The 15,865-nt window shown below is 40.9% G+C and overlaps 1 protein-coding gene across 5 annotated transcripts; it reads left to right on the top strand.

The window, feature by feature from the left end:
- The first annotated feature begins 751 nt into the window (after window positions 1–751).
- LOC123145296 (clustered mitochondria protein) lies at window positions 752–15,044 on the top strand. Of its 5 annotated transcripts, none has more exons than XM_044564674.1 (29): window positions 752–1,011; window positions 1,248–1,489; window positions 2,044–2,108; window positions 2,447–2,636; window positions 2,727–2,858; window positions 3,029–3,185; window positions 3,880–4,073; window positions 4,169–4,270; window positions 4,578–4,713; window positions 4,785–4,913; window positions 5,959–6,313; window positions 6,666–6,770; window positions 7,528–7,646; window positions 8,304–8,412; window positions 8,529–8,630; window positions 9,180–9,314; window positions 9,398–9,568; window positions 9,642–9,728; window positions 10,366–10,497; window positions 10,602–10,709; window positions 10,785–10,853; window positions 11,086–11,244; window positions 11,336–11,392; window positions 11,462–11,502; window positions 11,986–12,105; window positions 12,457–12,766; window positions 12,839–12,946; window positions 13,474–13,539; window positions 14,322–15,044. In XM_044564674.1, the coding sequence occupies exons 2-29, from the start codon at window positions 1,252–1,254 to the stop codon at window positions 14,736–14,738; spliced, it is 4,113 nt and encodes a 1,370-aa protein (XP_044420609.1). In that variant the 5' UTR covers window positions 752–1,011; window positions 1,248–1,251; the 3' UTR covers window positions 14,739–15,044. The 5 variants fall into 5 exon arrangements, with proteins under 5 accessions (XP_044420609.1, XP_044420608.1, XP_044420606.1 ...); XM_044564673.1 differs by having other exon boundaries at window positions 758–1,011; window positions 3,035–3,185; XM_044564671.1 differs by having other exon boundaries at window positions 759–1,011; window positions 2,047–2,108.
- The last annotated feature ends 821 nt before the right edge of the window (window positions 15,045–15,865 follow it).

The following is a 15,865-nucleotide window of genomic DNA, read 5'->3' as shown; positions in this document are numbered from 1 at the left end:
AGGCCATGCTGTATGGCTAGAGCCTTCATTGCCGCAACAACTGAAACACGTCGTACAAAATAAGTGGACTACCTAACAAGTCTCAAATAACGACTCCTATCCCTCCTTTACCAACCTCAGGATGATAAGATGGATCTACATTAACTTTCACCAAAACGGAGCAGGGTTTAGACCATGGTACCTGCTGATTCCTGAACGGGAGTAAGCTGGCTTTAGAGTAGATATTTTTTGTAATAGCCACCAATCATTTACTAACTGACGAAATAATTTCTCCACGAGTCGAGTGTCTTCGGGGCCACCATAAATAACAGCATGACGTCTTGATAACTTAATGTAGACCCAACTCAAGTAAATGTATCATAAGATTGTCGAGACACGACAAAATACTCTTCAACACCACTCTTACTAAAATGTGTCTACGCACGTCTAACTTTTGGCAACCATCCAAACAAGATCCCCAAATTTTGGCCATTCGAATCAATTATCTGCATTGATTTGGTCAATTGATTGCGGTTTATGGTACTCCGGTTGCCTATTTTGATGATTATAAACCACGACACTCTAATGAGGTGGCTTAGAGCCGCCTAAACCCCTGCCAAAACCCTAACCACCCCCGAGATCCGACGCTGGAGCCGCGCCCGACGCAGCCCATGCCGAAACTACCCCCACGGAGCCGCAAAGCAGACGCCGAAATATCACCGGACTCCCCCCGTGCGTGCGGAAGGAGTAAGGAAAAACGAAAAATTGAAAGAGCCGTCTCACCCAGAGGCCAGAGGCCAGCGGCAGAGCGCCAGCGACCGCGGGGGATCAGGAGGGGCCGCTCGCCCGTATAAAAAGGAGCGGCCGGCGAACGCATCCGCCTCCCTCTCCCCCCTTTTACCCAAACAGCCCCTCGCCTCCACAAGCCAATCGTCCCCGTCTCGCCCTCCGCCTCGCGCCGCCTCTCCTCTCCCCTCCCCTCCCCTCGGCGGTGCCGGGCCTTCCGCGGCGCCGCGGGCGGCAGGCAGGCAGGTGCGCGTCCTCCCGACTCCGCGTCCCATTCGCGCGCGCGCGCGCTTCGTTGGCGTGCCGAGGGTTTAGGGTTTTGATTCCGCTCCAGATCGGCTCGCCCGTGTGGCGCCCGGTCTGGATGGATGGGGTTTAGCCGGGAGAATTGTCGTGTTTTCGGTGCGTTGCCGGCTGCGGCGGGTTTTTTCTGACTGATGAGATTTGGCGGCGGCCGCGGCGCTGCTTTTGGCTCGTTGCAGGAATATGGCGGGCAAGTCCAAGGGTGCGAGGAACAAGGCCAAGGCGCAGGCCGCCAGCCAGGAGGCCGTCTCGGTGGAGCCGGTCGCTGATGTGGCGGAGGAGGCCAAGCCCCAGAACGGGGAAGTGACCGAGGCCCCTGCTGCCGAGGTCGCCCCTGCTGCTGAGGTTGCTGCGGCGGACGTGGAGAAGGAGGAGGGGGATGTGGCCGAGGCCGCACAGGCTGCAGAGAAGCCAGCTGAAGGTGAGGACAACCGCCTGTTTATGTTACATCGATAGTGTATTTATTCCGTAAGACCGGGAGATGTGGTATTTTGGCTCATAGGTTCATAAAGTCGTGACCTTTTTGGGAAATTAATGGTTGCAGATAAGAACATTAGGCGTTACAACTTACAAGTATCCAACATGCACAGGTTCTTTATTAGTGATAAAGTAATCTAGATCAAGGCTAGATTTTGTGGGTGCAATTTCCTAAGCTGAATGAATAACATGCTGCATGCTGCAGTATTTAAACCGTGTGCTTAATTTATTGACGCCAGACGATTGTAAAACTAGTGACACTGGATAGGCATTACATTTGGCAGAAACTTGTTCCTGGAACTTACAGTTGGCTATGGTTATATGTCTTCAGTTGCACCTGGCCGGTAGCATTGTATACAAGTTCATTCTAGTTCCTGTCATCATCATGTGAATTTTTTCATTTCATGAACTGTGAGGACTATATGTGCTGCATTCTCGTAATAGTATTCTTTCTTTTGGACATTTGACTGTTCTAACAAGGAAACGTTGTGTGTCAAGCAGGAGAGCTTCATCTATACCCTGTTTCTGTTAAGACGCAATCAGGTGAAAAGCTGGAGCTGCAGGTACGTGTAAAAAATCGTATTCTTTTCACCTCTTTGGATTTTACAGCCTCTTACCAGAACACATGGTATTTATATTTTAGAATTTAAATGGTCAAATTTCTTTACTCTGACTGCTTATATGCACAAAACTATTTTGATTGATGACTGTTCATATGAAAATGTTACCACTACTCTACTAGGTGGATTTATGTTCATAATATGATATTTTCATCACACTTCCAGTTAGTATTTTTACTTCCAAAGTGGCTTGCTTGAGGCCATGCTGTCGAACTGTCATATAGTATTGGGAACAGGGACTAGCATTTTTTTAAATTCATATTGTGCTATTGCGTATGCAGCTAAGCCCTGGAGATTCCGTCATTGATGTCAAACAATTCCTCTTGGACGCTCCTGAAACTTGCTTCTACACATGCTATGATTTGATATTGCATACTAAAGATGGTTCAACACACCAGTTAGAGGACTACAATGAAATTTCTGAGATTGCAGATATAACTGCTGGTGGCTGTTCGTTGGAGATGGTTGCTGGTATGTATACAGGCAGTCATGCAAATTATCCATTTTTGTTGTTGGTTTAACTACTTTATACGATGGGGCTGAAAATAATGTTTCTTTCAGCAACATATGATGAGAGGTCTATTAGGTCGCATCTCCGCCGTGTCCGGGAATTGCTCTCTCTTTCTAGTCTTCATGTCTCACTATCGACATCCCTAGCTCTGCAGCAGGAGTCTGCACAGGCCAAAAATGCAGGTACTAATACCATGTGGAGATTCTTCCTTCTTTGATGCTGTATGTTTACTGATAATGCTCTCTGTTAGTTGAGTCGCCACCTGCAATTTTACCAAGTAGTAATTATGATTTGTGCGAAAGTGTTAATTCAACCTGTTGTTGATGTAGATCTTATTTGCTTTCCCCTGTAGATGCAGGAAAAACTGCTCACCAGGAGCTTGATGGTTTGAATTTCATGGAGGACACTACTGTAGCTCTTACTAATTTGCTGGCATCTGCACCAGCAGAAATCAAATGTGTGGACAGCATAGTTTTTTCATCATTCAATCCTCCACCGAGTTATAGGAGGTAACTCTTACGATTGTGATTTACATCCTTGTCTCATTATTTTGGGATACCTTTGCAAGAACCATTGTTCCAAACATCAGCCCTCTGGATTCTCATATGATAGGCCGGTTAAGCTACATTGCTTTTGAAGCTGGGGTGACTAATCAAGTAGGTTTGTATGTTAGAACTATGGGAATGGTCCACTTGAATTTATAATTCAAAATTTAGCATGACCATGATGGTTTTCTAGTCATGCTAGTACTTTGCACACACTCCTCCAACAATTCAGGAATCCTACATAGTGCTAGTGGCATGGTAGGGACTAGGGAGAATGGGGAAAACATGAGAGAGTTTAAGATCTTTCTGCATCTAAAAGTTGTATCATCTATACTAGTTCCATCCCATTAAAGTTCCACTGATGCGCTAAAAGGTATCATTCCTGCTGTCAATTCTTAATATTTACTGGCTTTGTCTCTCCACCTGTATCTTTGGTTAACTATATTCCTCCTATACTGGATTATATTGATTTGCATATGGGTTATACTATTGAATCCTGTAGTATCCTATTATCCATTGAGCTTTTATTCGAAGCATCATTTTTCTGTGTAATTTTCCCTCAGCGAGGATCTGTCTGTTAATATGATTGCTTTATATATACAAGGCTCCCCTGCTATTTGGATGTCGAGGAACTAACAAACACTGATGGTTTCCATAGGTTACATGGGGATCTCATCTATATTGATGTTGTGACGTTAGAAGGAAGCAAACACTGCATCACAGGGAGCTCAAAATCTTTTTATGTGAACGCTAGCAATGGAAGTATTTTGGATTCAAGACCTTTGAAACAATCTCACGAAGCCAGCACTTTAGTTGGCCTGCTACAAAAAATTAGCGCCAAGTTTAAGAAAGGTTTCGTGTTTATTCTAGAGTTTATCTGGCTAACTTTGCTGGCCCTCAGTAGTATTTCACCTATCTATAGTGACACTTGGACAATTTCTTTGAAGGCTTCCGCGAAATATTGGACCGCAAAGCATCAGCCCATCCTTTTGAGAATGTTCAGGCCTTGCTCCCAGTGACTTCTTGGTTGGGAGCTCACCCCGTGCCAGGTAAATTTCTCAGTATATTCTCCCATGTTTGCCATATTATCTTCTATATATCTTCAAAAAGTGATCAGGCTTGTCAAAGCCTAGGAAGTTCTCACCCTCATTTCTGTTTTAACAAGTCATAAAAGGGAGGTCAAATGTCATAAAAGGGACTATGTTGATTAACACACATGTTGATTAATAATTCTGGATTTTTTTTGCTATGGTGAATAATTAATAATTTTGGATGGCTCCATGTTGATTTATTCATCATCTTAGTATACTATGTTGTATTAAACTTAACACGCATCCACATTTCTATGTACAACAGAACATAGAAGGGATGCAGCCAGGGCTGAGGATTCTGTTGTGCTGTCATATGGTACCGAGTTGATTGGGATGCAGAGAGACTGGAATGAGGAATTGCAGTCATGCCGAGAGTTTCCTCACGCCAATCCTCAAGAAAGGTACTTATTTACCATTTCATGATCTTTGTTGCCTATAACCTATGATGACATATTATTTCTGGATATTTTAGGATATTGCGAGGCAGAGCACTCTATAAAGTGACATGTGATTTTGTTGATGCTGCTGTAAAAGGAGCAGTCGGTGTCATCAATAGATGTATACCTCCAATCAATCCAACTGATCCAGAATGTTTCCATATGTGAGTAAAACTTGAATCTCACACTGTTTGCCCATTAACTCCCACATCACTTCTGTTTCTCTTTCCTGATTTGAAGTCAGTCTGCTTGATGTCATGGTATAATGTGGTATTGAATGAATAAGGGTGGTATGTCTGTGATAAGGGTATATGTGTGTAGCTATCATGCTTCTTAATTATGGTTTTAGAATCTGAAGCTCTTGCACTTTGTTTGAACTTTGAAGTTAGCCAATAACGATCATGAGAACCTTGTTGTGTCAAGGGTTTCTGTCCCCTCCCTCGCAAAAAAGGGGTTCTATCTCCTCAACTAATTCATGCTCCAGTCATTCCCTCCAACCTCAACAAGAAAAATGGGTGTTTCAGGAGGCTGATGACTCCCAAGATAGACAAGAATCAAGTTCGAGAAACTTGTCATCTATTTTGCATTGTTATTCAAGCATGTGAACAATGTTTGTATGTGATCCGTGCAGGGATTATCGAGTGCAAACCCATAGTTGGTTGAGGTCACATGACATGTGACCATTGGATGAAACTTGTTTGCATTTGGTTTTGTAAAAACTGAGATTATGAGATTGCTGTGTGATCTGAGGGATTATTTGCAAAATGCTCATCTTGTGGTCCTCAAGGCCACTCAAATCTGTCATATCCAAGTTCACCGAATGGATCTTGTTGGGATTTCTCATGATGTTGCCTAGTCACATGTTCAAAAAAGCACCATTGATTAATATGCCCTGCTTAGAATATCGTGTAGGTACCTAGCGGATTTGAGTGTAAGCACTTGTAACTTGTCTTCCATTGCACATGTGGTAAACTAAGAATTAAGAATCAAGATTTGCGTTTATAGTAGTTACCTGGAGCTGACTGTGTCAACGACCATTCTGCTTCTTTTAGCTTGATGCACTGTACACATACTTTATAGATCGTCAGTTTCACTTTTAACTGCTTAGTTTCGGATGCCATCATCTCTGTTTGAGTGGCTTGACTGGTTGTTGATTGATTAGCTTCAGTTCCTTTTGGACATGCTTACATCTGCTCCTATACATTTCAGGTATGTCCACAACAACATTTTCTTCAGTTTTGCGGTTGACTCTGACTATGAGCAAATCTCAAAGGACCAAAAGCCAGATTGCCAAAATGGTTCTGGCAGAAGTACGCCAGTCCCCTCCCCAGCTTTGGGTGCCAAGGCAGATTCTGGCGTAGCACCAGATTCAAAAACTGAAGAGTCAAACAGTGTTTTGGAAGGACCTACAGAGGCACAAATAGCAGACAGTGAGCAGGCGACCTATGCTTCTGCTAATAATGACTTGAAAGGAACGAAATCCTACCAAGAAGCTGATATTTCGGGGCTTTACAATCTTGCCATGGCAATAATTGATTACAGAGGTCACAGGGTTGTAGCTCAGGTATGTGCGAGAAACAGTTACCGATTTATGGCATTTGTTGACACTTTCCTGCTTACATCATGATCTTCTGCTATACCACTGGGTTCCATTTTTTTTTGCATGCCTGAAGTGCTGTCGGTTCTTATAAGGTTATTAATACTTGAATTATATTTGCTGGATTAGTAGATGCCCTAAAAAGCTGATTCAATTTAGAAAGATGCATATTATATGAAGATTTTCATAATTGCATTTTGTATTTTTTTTCCACATACATCCATGTTTGAGCCACCTTATCATTTCCTTTGTAATTCTTTGCGATGCAAAGGCTTACTTATATGTGGATGTAACTTGTACCATTGTACTGGATTTGTAGAGTATCATACCTGGTATTCTTCAAGGAGACAAGTCTGACTCCCTTCTGTATGGTTCTGTTGATAATGGCAAGAAGATATCTTGGAACGAGTCATTCCATGCAAAGGTCAGCCATCATCTTTTGTCCTATTTGCATATTATTGTTCCACATGATTGGACGGTTTATATGTTGTATTACGGCCAAAATTCTTATGTCTGGTGACTATTCTTTGTTTGTCATGGCCTCCATACATCTTTCTAGTTCAGACAGGAATTCAATTGTGCTGTGCTTCTGTCGGTTGTTCAAATATGCTGGTTCTCGTGTCATGTTAGTTATTGTATAGTTGCTTATAACTAACTAATGGTAGGAGGCTTACTGGTTTGTTGTTCTTGTCTGAGGCTCAGTTCTTAATATGGCTAGCTGAAGCACTATTTCCATCGTTTTGCGTTATACTTTTCTACTAATTCACTCACCTGTCACGCCGGTTGCCTGGTTGGTATGTTAGTTAATGTTTAGTTGCTTAACATAATAACTAACAGTAGGAGGATTACTGGTTTGTTGTTCTACTTTCAACTAATTCACCTGGCTCGCTGGTTGCTTTATTCACTTTGCACAATGATGTCCGGCTTTGTCTGACTGGTGCACAATTGATTATCTGTTGAGGTGCACTTTTTGTAACGTCAGCGGTTTGGCTAAGTTGTGCCCACTTGATTTTCGTCTGAAATGCCAGTGTTATTACATATGCAAGTTTTGAAAGATTCAGCTATCATACATGATACCTGAAGTATTTGTGGAAGGGAGCAATATTTGTTTCCTAATTTGGATATTCTTATTTCATGATGATATCTTCGTTTGACATCTAAAGTAAGATCTGCTCTGTTAGGTAGTTGAGGCTGCAAAGCGACTCCATGTGAAGGAGCATGTGGTTTTGGATGGTTCTGGCAATCCTGTAAAATTAGCTGCTACAGTTGAATGCAAGGGAATCGTTGGTAGTGATGACAGGTAATTCTTATTTTGAGGTTAAACATTGATTCTTTTACTAGTTTTCATTGATAAATTAAATGCTTTGCAACTGTTGCCTTCTTTTGTAGTTTCTTGAAGGTTCCTTGTCAGCTAGATTTGATTAGAAACATTATAGACATGTAAAAAGCCTAATAGGGGTGCATTCTGGTCAGGCGTGAACATGATTAGCACATGCATGAACTGTCAAAGATCTTCAATTTTTTTAACCGAGGCTTGGCTTTTTAAAGAAAGAAAAACAGATTTCACCCTGGGAGTTACCTCTTTGACCACATAACTCCTGAGAAAAAAGGGCCACTCAACAGCTTAAGCTTGTAAAACCGGTCATAATAGTAACAATTCCCAAGAGTGGTTTTGCCTACTTGTGACAGTTCACAAGGTTGTGGTGCTAATTAGCCCCTTTATAGATTTTATCTTTTGGAATTGTTGAACATGTAAATATCCTATTAGCGAGTGTATTTTTGATCCGATCCACTTTGCATCATCACATGCCTAAACTGTCTGAAATCTCTGATTTGTTTCTCTTGCTTTTGTCTCGTAACACATCACTTTCGTGTTATCTTTGCTCCGACAGTTAAGTGTGTTCATGTTATCCTAGAGTTTTGTTTCATGCTGTTGTTTGATTTTTCCCCACTGTAGGCATTATATTTTGGATCTGATGAGAGTGACTCCTCGAGATTCTAACTACATTGGACTGCAGCACCGTTTCTGTGTGTTGAGACCTGAGCTTGTAGCCTCATTTGTTGAGGTCAGCTGATGGCATAGCTTTGGTTTTTTAATAAAAAAAGAAAGACCCTATGTTTCACTGATGCATGATTTGTTTCATTGCTAATTCTAACTATCTATTTTTTTTGATTTGGGTAGGCTGAATCCATAAAGAAATCCCCTACGGAGAAAGTTCCGGATGCTCCCACAGAATCGAATGGGCAAGAACCTGATGACATTGCCAGTGGTTCTGATGCTACGGTTCGTGCAGAAATTATTCTCACTGCATTTTCTACTCTTGTTTAGGGAAGATTAGCATACATTTGTCTTTGTCATGAACAGTCAGGGAGGGCCCTGCTCAGAATACATCAATAATAAAAAATGAGTACAAAAGGGCACATAAGAAGTAATGAAATATAATGATGATCCAAAAGAAATGTGTAATAAGAACCCAAAGGAGATAGCAGCCGAGGCAGGACTGAAAGAATAGAATCAGACTGCCTTCCTCCAAATTGAGCCAATTAGCATGCTTTTTTAATCAGTAACTGGAGATTAGTTCTTTGTTTTGTTGCTCCGGAACAGAAAAAATGTTGAAACTGCATTTAATTAGTAGCATTGCAGTTGCCTGATCAAGAGTCTGCTCTCTTCAGTGACCCGAGGCAAATTACTTTTGCCATTCCATTTTATATACAAAGTTCGAGAACTTGGATGACTTCGTGCACTTATCCATTAAAAGGGCCTAAATCTAAATAGAAATAATATGATATTGTTGCTTCTATGATCACTAGAATCTTATTGCTGATATTTCAGGCTGCTTCTGTGGAGGAACATGACAAGTCTGATGAAACCCCTGTTTCTACACCTGCTGAAAGTAATGACATGACTGCTGAAATTCTTTTCAATCCAAATGTATTTACGGAGTACAAGCTTGCTGGCAGTCCTGAGGTGAGTTTAATAAGTAATAACTACCCTTTGTTTATTTTGCTGCTGTTGCACCTTAAAGGGATTGTGCTCTTCAATGTTCTTAGGAGATTGAAGTAGATGAAGCTTTGGTTAAAAAGGTTGGTTCGTATCTGCTAGATACCGTGATCCCAAAGTTTGTTCAGGATCTTTGCTCTCTTGATGTCTCCCCTATGGACGGTCAAACTTTAACTGATGTGTTGCATAGCAATGGGATAAATGTTAGGTATCTGGGCAAAGTAAGTCTCTGTGGACTGATACGTCAAAACATTGCATTGCATTTTGATGTTCCTAAAGTAATCCATTTCTCAGGTTGCAGGCATGATCAAGCATTTGCCACATTTGTGGGACTTATTTTCGGCTGAGATAATTGTTAGGTCTGCAAAGCATGTTGTCAAGGTGCTGTTCCTATCCTGTTAATGCTAGATGTAGCTGTTTATTTGTGACATCAAACAGTTTACAACATTAGAGATTTTTTCCTGCTATGGTAGTCGTTATGTCCCCCAAGCATTTTCAATGCGGTTCATCTGTCCTTTTACAACTGTGGCTGGCTATTTCTTGTCTTTTTACCATGAGCTGGCTATTTCTTGTCTTTTTACCATGATCTGCCAATTGTAAAGTGAATAATATTTAAAGTGCGAGTTGGCTTTCTTGCTATGGAAGTGAATGCCCGTAAAAGAAAGTAGTAGTGGACAAGACATCGTTTACTTGCACTGCTATGAATGAGCATCTTCACTTCTGGAGCACAAATCAGTATTCCCTCCGTCTCAAAATAAGTGTTGTACTAAAGTTGAGACACTTATTTTGGGACGGAGGGAGTATTAAGTTATTGCAACACGGATATTGTTGTGATATCCATACTGTGGGTTAGTTTACATTAGATAATTATATATGCTATAAGATGATGATTAGTCACATGTAATTCTTTCTGTCATAGAAATCTCGAAATTGCAGCTTTTTAATTTGTTGCTATGTTCAACTCACTTTTGGTGTTAGAATATTATTATTTAACCATCATGCGCTCTTGCTACTCCAGGACATACTGAGGCAAAGCCCGGACCATAATATTGCACCTGCTGTTGCTCATTTCTTGAATTGTTTTTTTGGCAAAGTTTTGGCTGCTTCATCAAAAGGTAGTACTGGCAGCCCGCAGTCGAAAACCCAGAAGGTATGCTTTCCTGTGACGTTGCTATGCACTGTGGAACTTTATCTGGAGCTTAGTTTATTATTGTTTAACCTTTTGCTTGTATAAAAACTGTATTCAATGGCCAGAAATCAAGTGAATCAGCTTCTTCAAAAAAGGGTCAATCTGCATTTTCCCAGCTAACATCTGACGGAGTTTGGTCTGACATTAAGGAGTTCGCGAAACATAAATACCAGGTGTGGGCAGTTACTATTTCTTTACGTTTTCAGTTTTTTATCGAACACCATGACTAATGGGCTTCATTTATTTAGTTTGAAGCGCCGGATGATGTGAGGGTTGGGACTAAAAGAGTTGCAGTTCTCCGCAATCTTTGCCAAAAGGTTAGCTATGTTCAGACTTGCATGATAATTATATTTGTCGGAGGATGCTTGGTTTGGTCTTTGACAGAATTTTTCATGTTATGAGTTCCCGTTGCTCTTTTTGGCACTTTCTTTTTTACAAAATGTTGGCCTGCTTTTAGCTTTTAGAATTATGTTCCACGTAGTATATAGTGCCTGTCAATTATGGTGCCATCTAATTTGTTTGACATACCAAATATTCTTCATTTAATAGGTGGGAATAACAATTGCTGCTCGCAAATACGATCTGCATTCTACTACTCCATTCCAACCTTCAGATATCTTGAATCTCCAACCAGTTGTTAAGCACTCAGTTCCTACCTGTACTGATGCAAGGAAGCTTATGGAAGCTGGGAAAATCCGGATGGCTGAGGTATGTATTTCCTATACCGTCTTGTTTCTTACTTGTACCTGGTTAATATTTCAATATATGAATTTTGCAAATTCTTGTTCATGCATTTCAGGGAACTCTAAATGAGGCGTATGCACTATTTTCTGAAGCTTTTTCTCTACTTCAACAGGTAAAATACATCTTAGCATGAGAATCCTCTGAACTTCTGTTATTTACCCCTGATCATTGCTTATTGCAGATCAATGGTCCCATGCACAAGGATGCTGCGAACTGTTGCCGGTAACACACACACACACACACACACTTATATACTCCCTCAGTCCCAAAATAAGTGTCTCAACTTTGTACTGACTCTAGTACAAAGTTGTACTAAGCTTGAGACACTTATTTTGGGACGGAGGGAGTATGATATATTTTATTAGTATTTTCTTTTATTAGGAAAATTCGTATGTTGAGATCCTAAACCTCCTTGAATTTTGGGAGTTGTGTTGATCATGCTTATTGTAATTTTACAGTTTGAAATGTTTCTGAGATAAATCAGTACGAGAAACAGTATTAAGAATATATTGTGATATCACATGTTTGACTGCAAACACGCAAGTTACCATGAAGATGATTAGATGAGAAAGAAGATCTCCTATGAAACAATATTCCTGATTGAAACAACTTATCTTTGTTACTGTGAACGTATTAACAATTTCTTTTTGCGAACAAACTTCTATTGAAATCCTTCTGTTCTTTATTTTTTTAATTTTGCCAAAGGTACCTTGCTATGGTTTTGTACCATGCCGGCGACACAGCAGGAGCAATTGTGCAGCAACATAGGGAGCTTATCATAAATGAGCGATGCCTTGGTCTAGACCATCCTGATACAGCCCACAGGCATGTACTTTGATTTAGTTTATTTGTGCTTATTATTTGTAACTGCTGTCGATTCAAGTTGCCATAAAACGAACCTATTTATCAATTTAAAATAAAAAATTGCAAAGCAGGAGTGGAAGGCTCAGTTTCTTGGTTAAAAAGCATTAGCTTTTTGAAAATGTAACTTTGGGTGTTACATTTATGAGTTGTCTACTTTTTTGTAGCGGTAGTGATATCTCCGTTGTTCACAAAGTTGAAATTTGTTGAGCAGTGTTCAGCTTGTTAGTACAAGAACATTGTCTCTTTGATATCAGCACATGACAACCAATCTGATGTTAATCTTCTTTTAATCCTATGTTTCCTTATTTTCAGCTACGGTAACATGGCTTTGTTCTATCATGGGCTCAATCAAACCGAACTTGCGCTGCGACACATGTCCCGTACACTGCTGTTGCTGAGTTTAGCATCTGGTCCTGATCATCCGGATGTTGCAGCAACTCTTATAAATGTGGCGATGATGTACCAGGATGCGAGCAATATGAGTACTGCTCTTAGGTATCTTCAAGAAGCACTTAAGAAGAACGAGCGCCTTTTAGGCCCAGGTCATATTCAAACAGCAGTTTGCTATCATGCTCTCGCCATTGCATTCAGCTGTATGGGTGCATACAAGCTTTCAGTTCAGGTTAGTTCTGACAGAAAAATTGGCAGAATATTTTTTTTACACATTTGACTGACTTTTTGATTTTGGTGGCAGCATGAAACCAAGACACATGATATACTGGTCAAACAGTTGGGGAGTGATGATTCACGAACAAAAGATTCAGAAAATTGGTTGAATACATTTAAGGGGCGAGAACAGCAGGTATGTGCTGAAAAGTTAATTCCCATGGTTTGCTTCACTCTTGGTTCAGGGATTCTTGCACATGCCCAAAGTAGCAACATTCTTTTCTTTGCAACATACTCCCTCCATGTCAGGAGAGGTCGGGGTAGACCCAACATGACATGGGAGGAGTCCGTAAAGAGAGATATGAAGGACTGGAATATCACCAAAGAACTAGCCGTGGACAGGGGTGTGTGGAAGCTAGCTATCCATGTGCCAGAACCATGAGTTGGTTGCGAGATATGAGGGCTTTCAGCTCTAGCCTACGCCACCTTGTTTTGCACTAAAAGGCTTTGTTGTTGTTGTTGTTGTTGTTGCAACATACTCCCTCACTTCCAAAATAAGTGTCGTGGAACTAAAACCACGACACTTGTTTTGGAACGAAGGGAGTATTTCCATAGTAAATTTGGGAAAGTTTGGCTCCATTTCTACTTTACATAGTTTGCTTCCTTTGCGTGTTGAATCTAGTTGTATTATCAATGGGAGATTAAGTTAAATCTCTTGTGCAGGTTATTGCGCAGAAGCAAAAAGGCCAGGGAACTGTCCCCTCTGCTAACGCTGTGGAATTCTTGAAGGTAAGCTTATTGGGTGCAACATGCAAGTCCTGCTACTGCACCTTTGAATTTCATTTTATTTGAATGGCACCACAGCAAAATGCCAGGGACCGAATTACAGGTAGTTTCAAAGTGGATGGTTGAATTGCCCAACCTTCTATGAGATTATTATTTTTATCTGTTTGGTCTCAGGATGTTAGATTCATACGGAAGCTGGCAACACTAAAATCTTGCACCCTGAGCTTTAAATTTTTCATAGACGGGCAGCTGGGCCCAGTGCGCATTCCCCACCACTCTGTGCATTTTAAAACAGAACTGAAAATAAACTGAAGCAGACTAATTTTACGCTTTTTGTGGTTTCTTGTTTCGTATGGTATGAACTTTCCATACCGTTCTGAATTTGTTTTTATGGTATTATATACCAAAAAACCGAACGGTTAAACGAAAATCTTAATTTCATACCATTTTTACCGAAGTATTTAATTGCCTACCCCAACTTGTTTGGGACAGGCTTTGTTGTTGTTGTATTTACCAAGTATTTAATACTGTCCAAACCGGAAAATTGTGTAAACAGAATGCATAGAGTTTTCCCTATTCTTAGCAGATAAATGCTCTCCCAACCTCTAAAAATATATCGAATCATTTCCATAGCAGTACAAGATGTGTACTGTTGGACCTAGAGTACCGTTTGATCCACCTTTTCCCCTGCCAAGATTGCTATTTTTTTTTTTTGCCTTTTCTTTCAAGTCAATACCCTATGCCTAGTTGGTGATGGTAACAAATCCTTACCTTTGATCTGGCAGGCTCATCCTGGATTATTCCAAGCAATGAAGGCAGCTGCGATCCAATCTGGTGGTGACGGACCAGCAAATGTCAACAGAGGAAGAGGAGGCGACGAGCGCGCTGCCAAGGCGGCTGCAGAAGCCCGAAAAACGGCCGTTGCCAGGGGTGTTAATCTGCGCAACGGGCCTGCTGCGAGCGTTTCTGACATCAATCAAATTCTCAACCTCATCAACTCTGCTGCTTCCGCGTCTGCTGCTTCTTCCGGCAATGCTCAGGCAACCGAATCTGAAGTGCCGCAGTCCAACGGTCCTGCCCTGAATGGCGCAAAGGAGTCCAAGGATACAAGTCGGCCGTCTGCCAAGGCTGACGGTCAAGCCCCAGTAGGATTAGGTGCGTCATTGGAGCTGAAGAAGCAGAAGTCCAAGCAGAAGGCATAGAAAGGACTCTGCAATGGCTGTTTTCTCCTTACAATTTTGGACCTCTAGGGTGATCATTTTTTGGCCCATAGGATTGTCACGTCCACATAATGGCAGAGTAATTTTATTTATGGTGGGATGGGGTTCGTAGAATGAGTGCAATAATAATAATAGCAACGAGGATGGGGTGAAGACAAATTCTTGTGGCGATACTGCTGATTGATGAGATAAAAAGCCTTCCATATCTAATTTCTGTAAACTGGCTACACCAATTTGTTTGGCACACAGAAATTAACAAGCTGAAGGTTCATATCTTTTCTTATTCTATTTTTGTGCCTCGGAAAATGCATTTTTTTGCATCCAATTCTTCTAATTGGACAAGCGCTTCAAAATCAGTCTATTCAGGTCATTTGGTTAGTGTCGCATTCCTTAGATACAAAATGCCATGTGCAAGAGAAAAGCAAAAAAAGAAAAGAAAAGAAAATAGCAATCTCCACTAGTATCTCATTTGTTTGACCCAAAATGCTAGTGTAGTACTTCCTCCGTCTTAAAATTCTTGTCTTGAATTTGTCTAGATATGGATATATCTAATACTAAAATGTAACTTGATACATTCATATTTAGACAAATTTAAGATAAGAATTTAGACAAATTTAAGATAAGAATTTTGGGACAGAGGGGGTAGATCCCAATCCAAAGTCGCCCTGCACGTTTTGGAAAGGAACATAGCTTATGAATTCGAATTTGTAATGGATAATAGCATTTCGACAGAGTAATAGTAATACCGCAAGAACTTTAAACACATTTCATATAGTACAACATATCACTGGCTCAGTTCGAGACAAGATAGTAGGCCGCGTCACGGGTGATTACTGTAACCAATGATAAACAAAGCTAAGATAAGTTTTTTTTTCCTGAAAATCTATTCATTCTTCAATCATGGCAGTAGAACGAATACCAGAAATAATATAAACTACATCCAGATTCGTATACGACCTAGCGACAACTACAAGCTGTAGGCGCGCCGCCGTCATTGCCCCTCCCTTGCTGGAGGCGGGCAAAACCTGTTGTAGTACATTAGTAGTCAGTCCGGAAATCCTTGTGCTAAGGCCGTAAGCATACCAGAACAATAACCGTTGCTGGTGAAG

The sequence above is a fragment of the Triticum aestivum genome, chromosome 6D, assembly GCF_018294505.1.
Source record: "Triticum aestivum cultivar Chinese Spring chromosome 6D, IWGSC CS RefSeq v2.1, whole genome shotgun sequence".
Taxonomy (NCBI): domain Eukaryota; kingdom Viridiplantae; phylum Streptophyta; class Magnoliopsida; order Poales; family Poaceae; genus Triticum; species Triticum aestivum.
The sequence above is the reverse complement of the archived record's forward strand: the minus strand, read 5'-3'. Positions and strand labels throughout refer to the sequence as shown.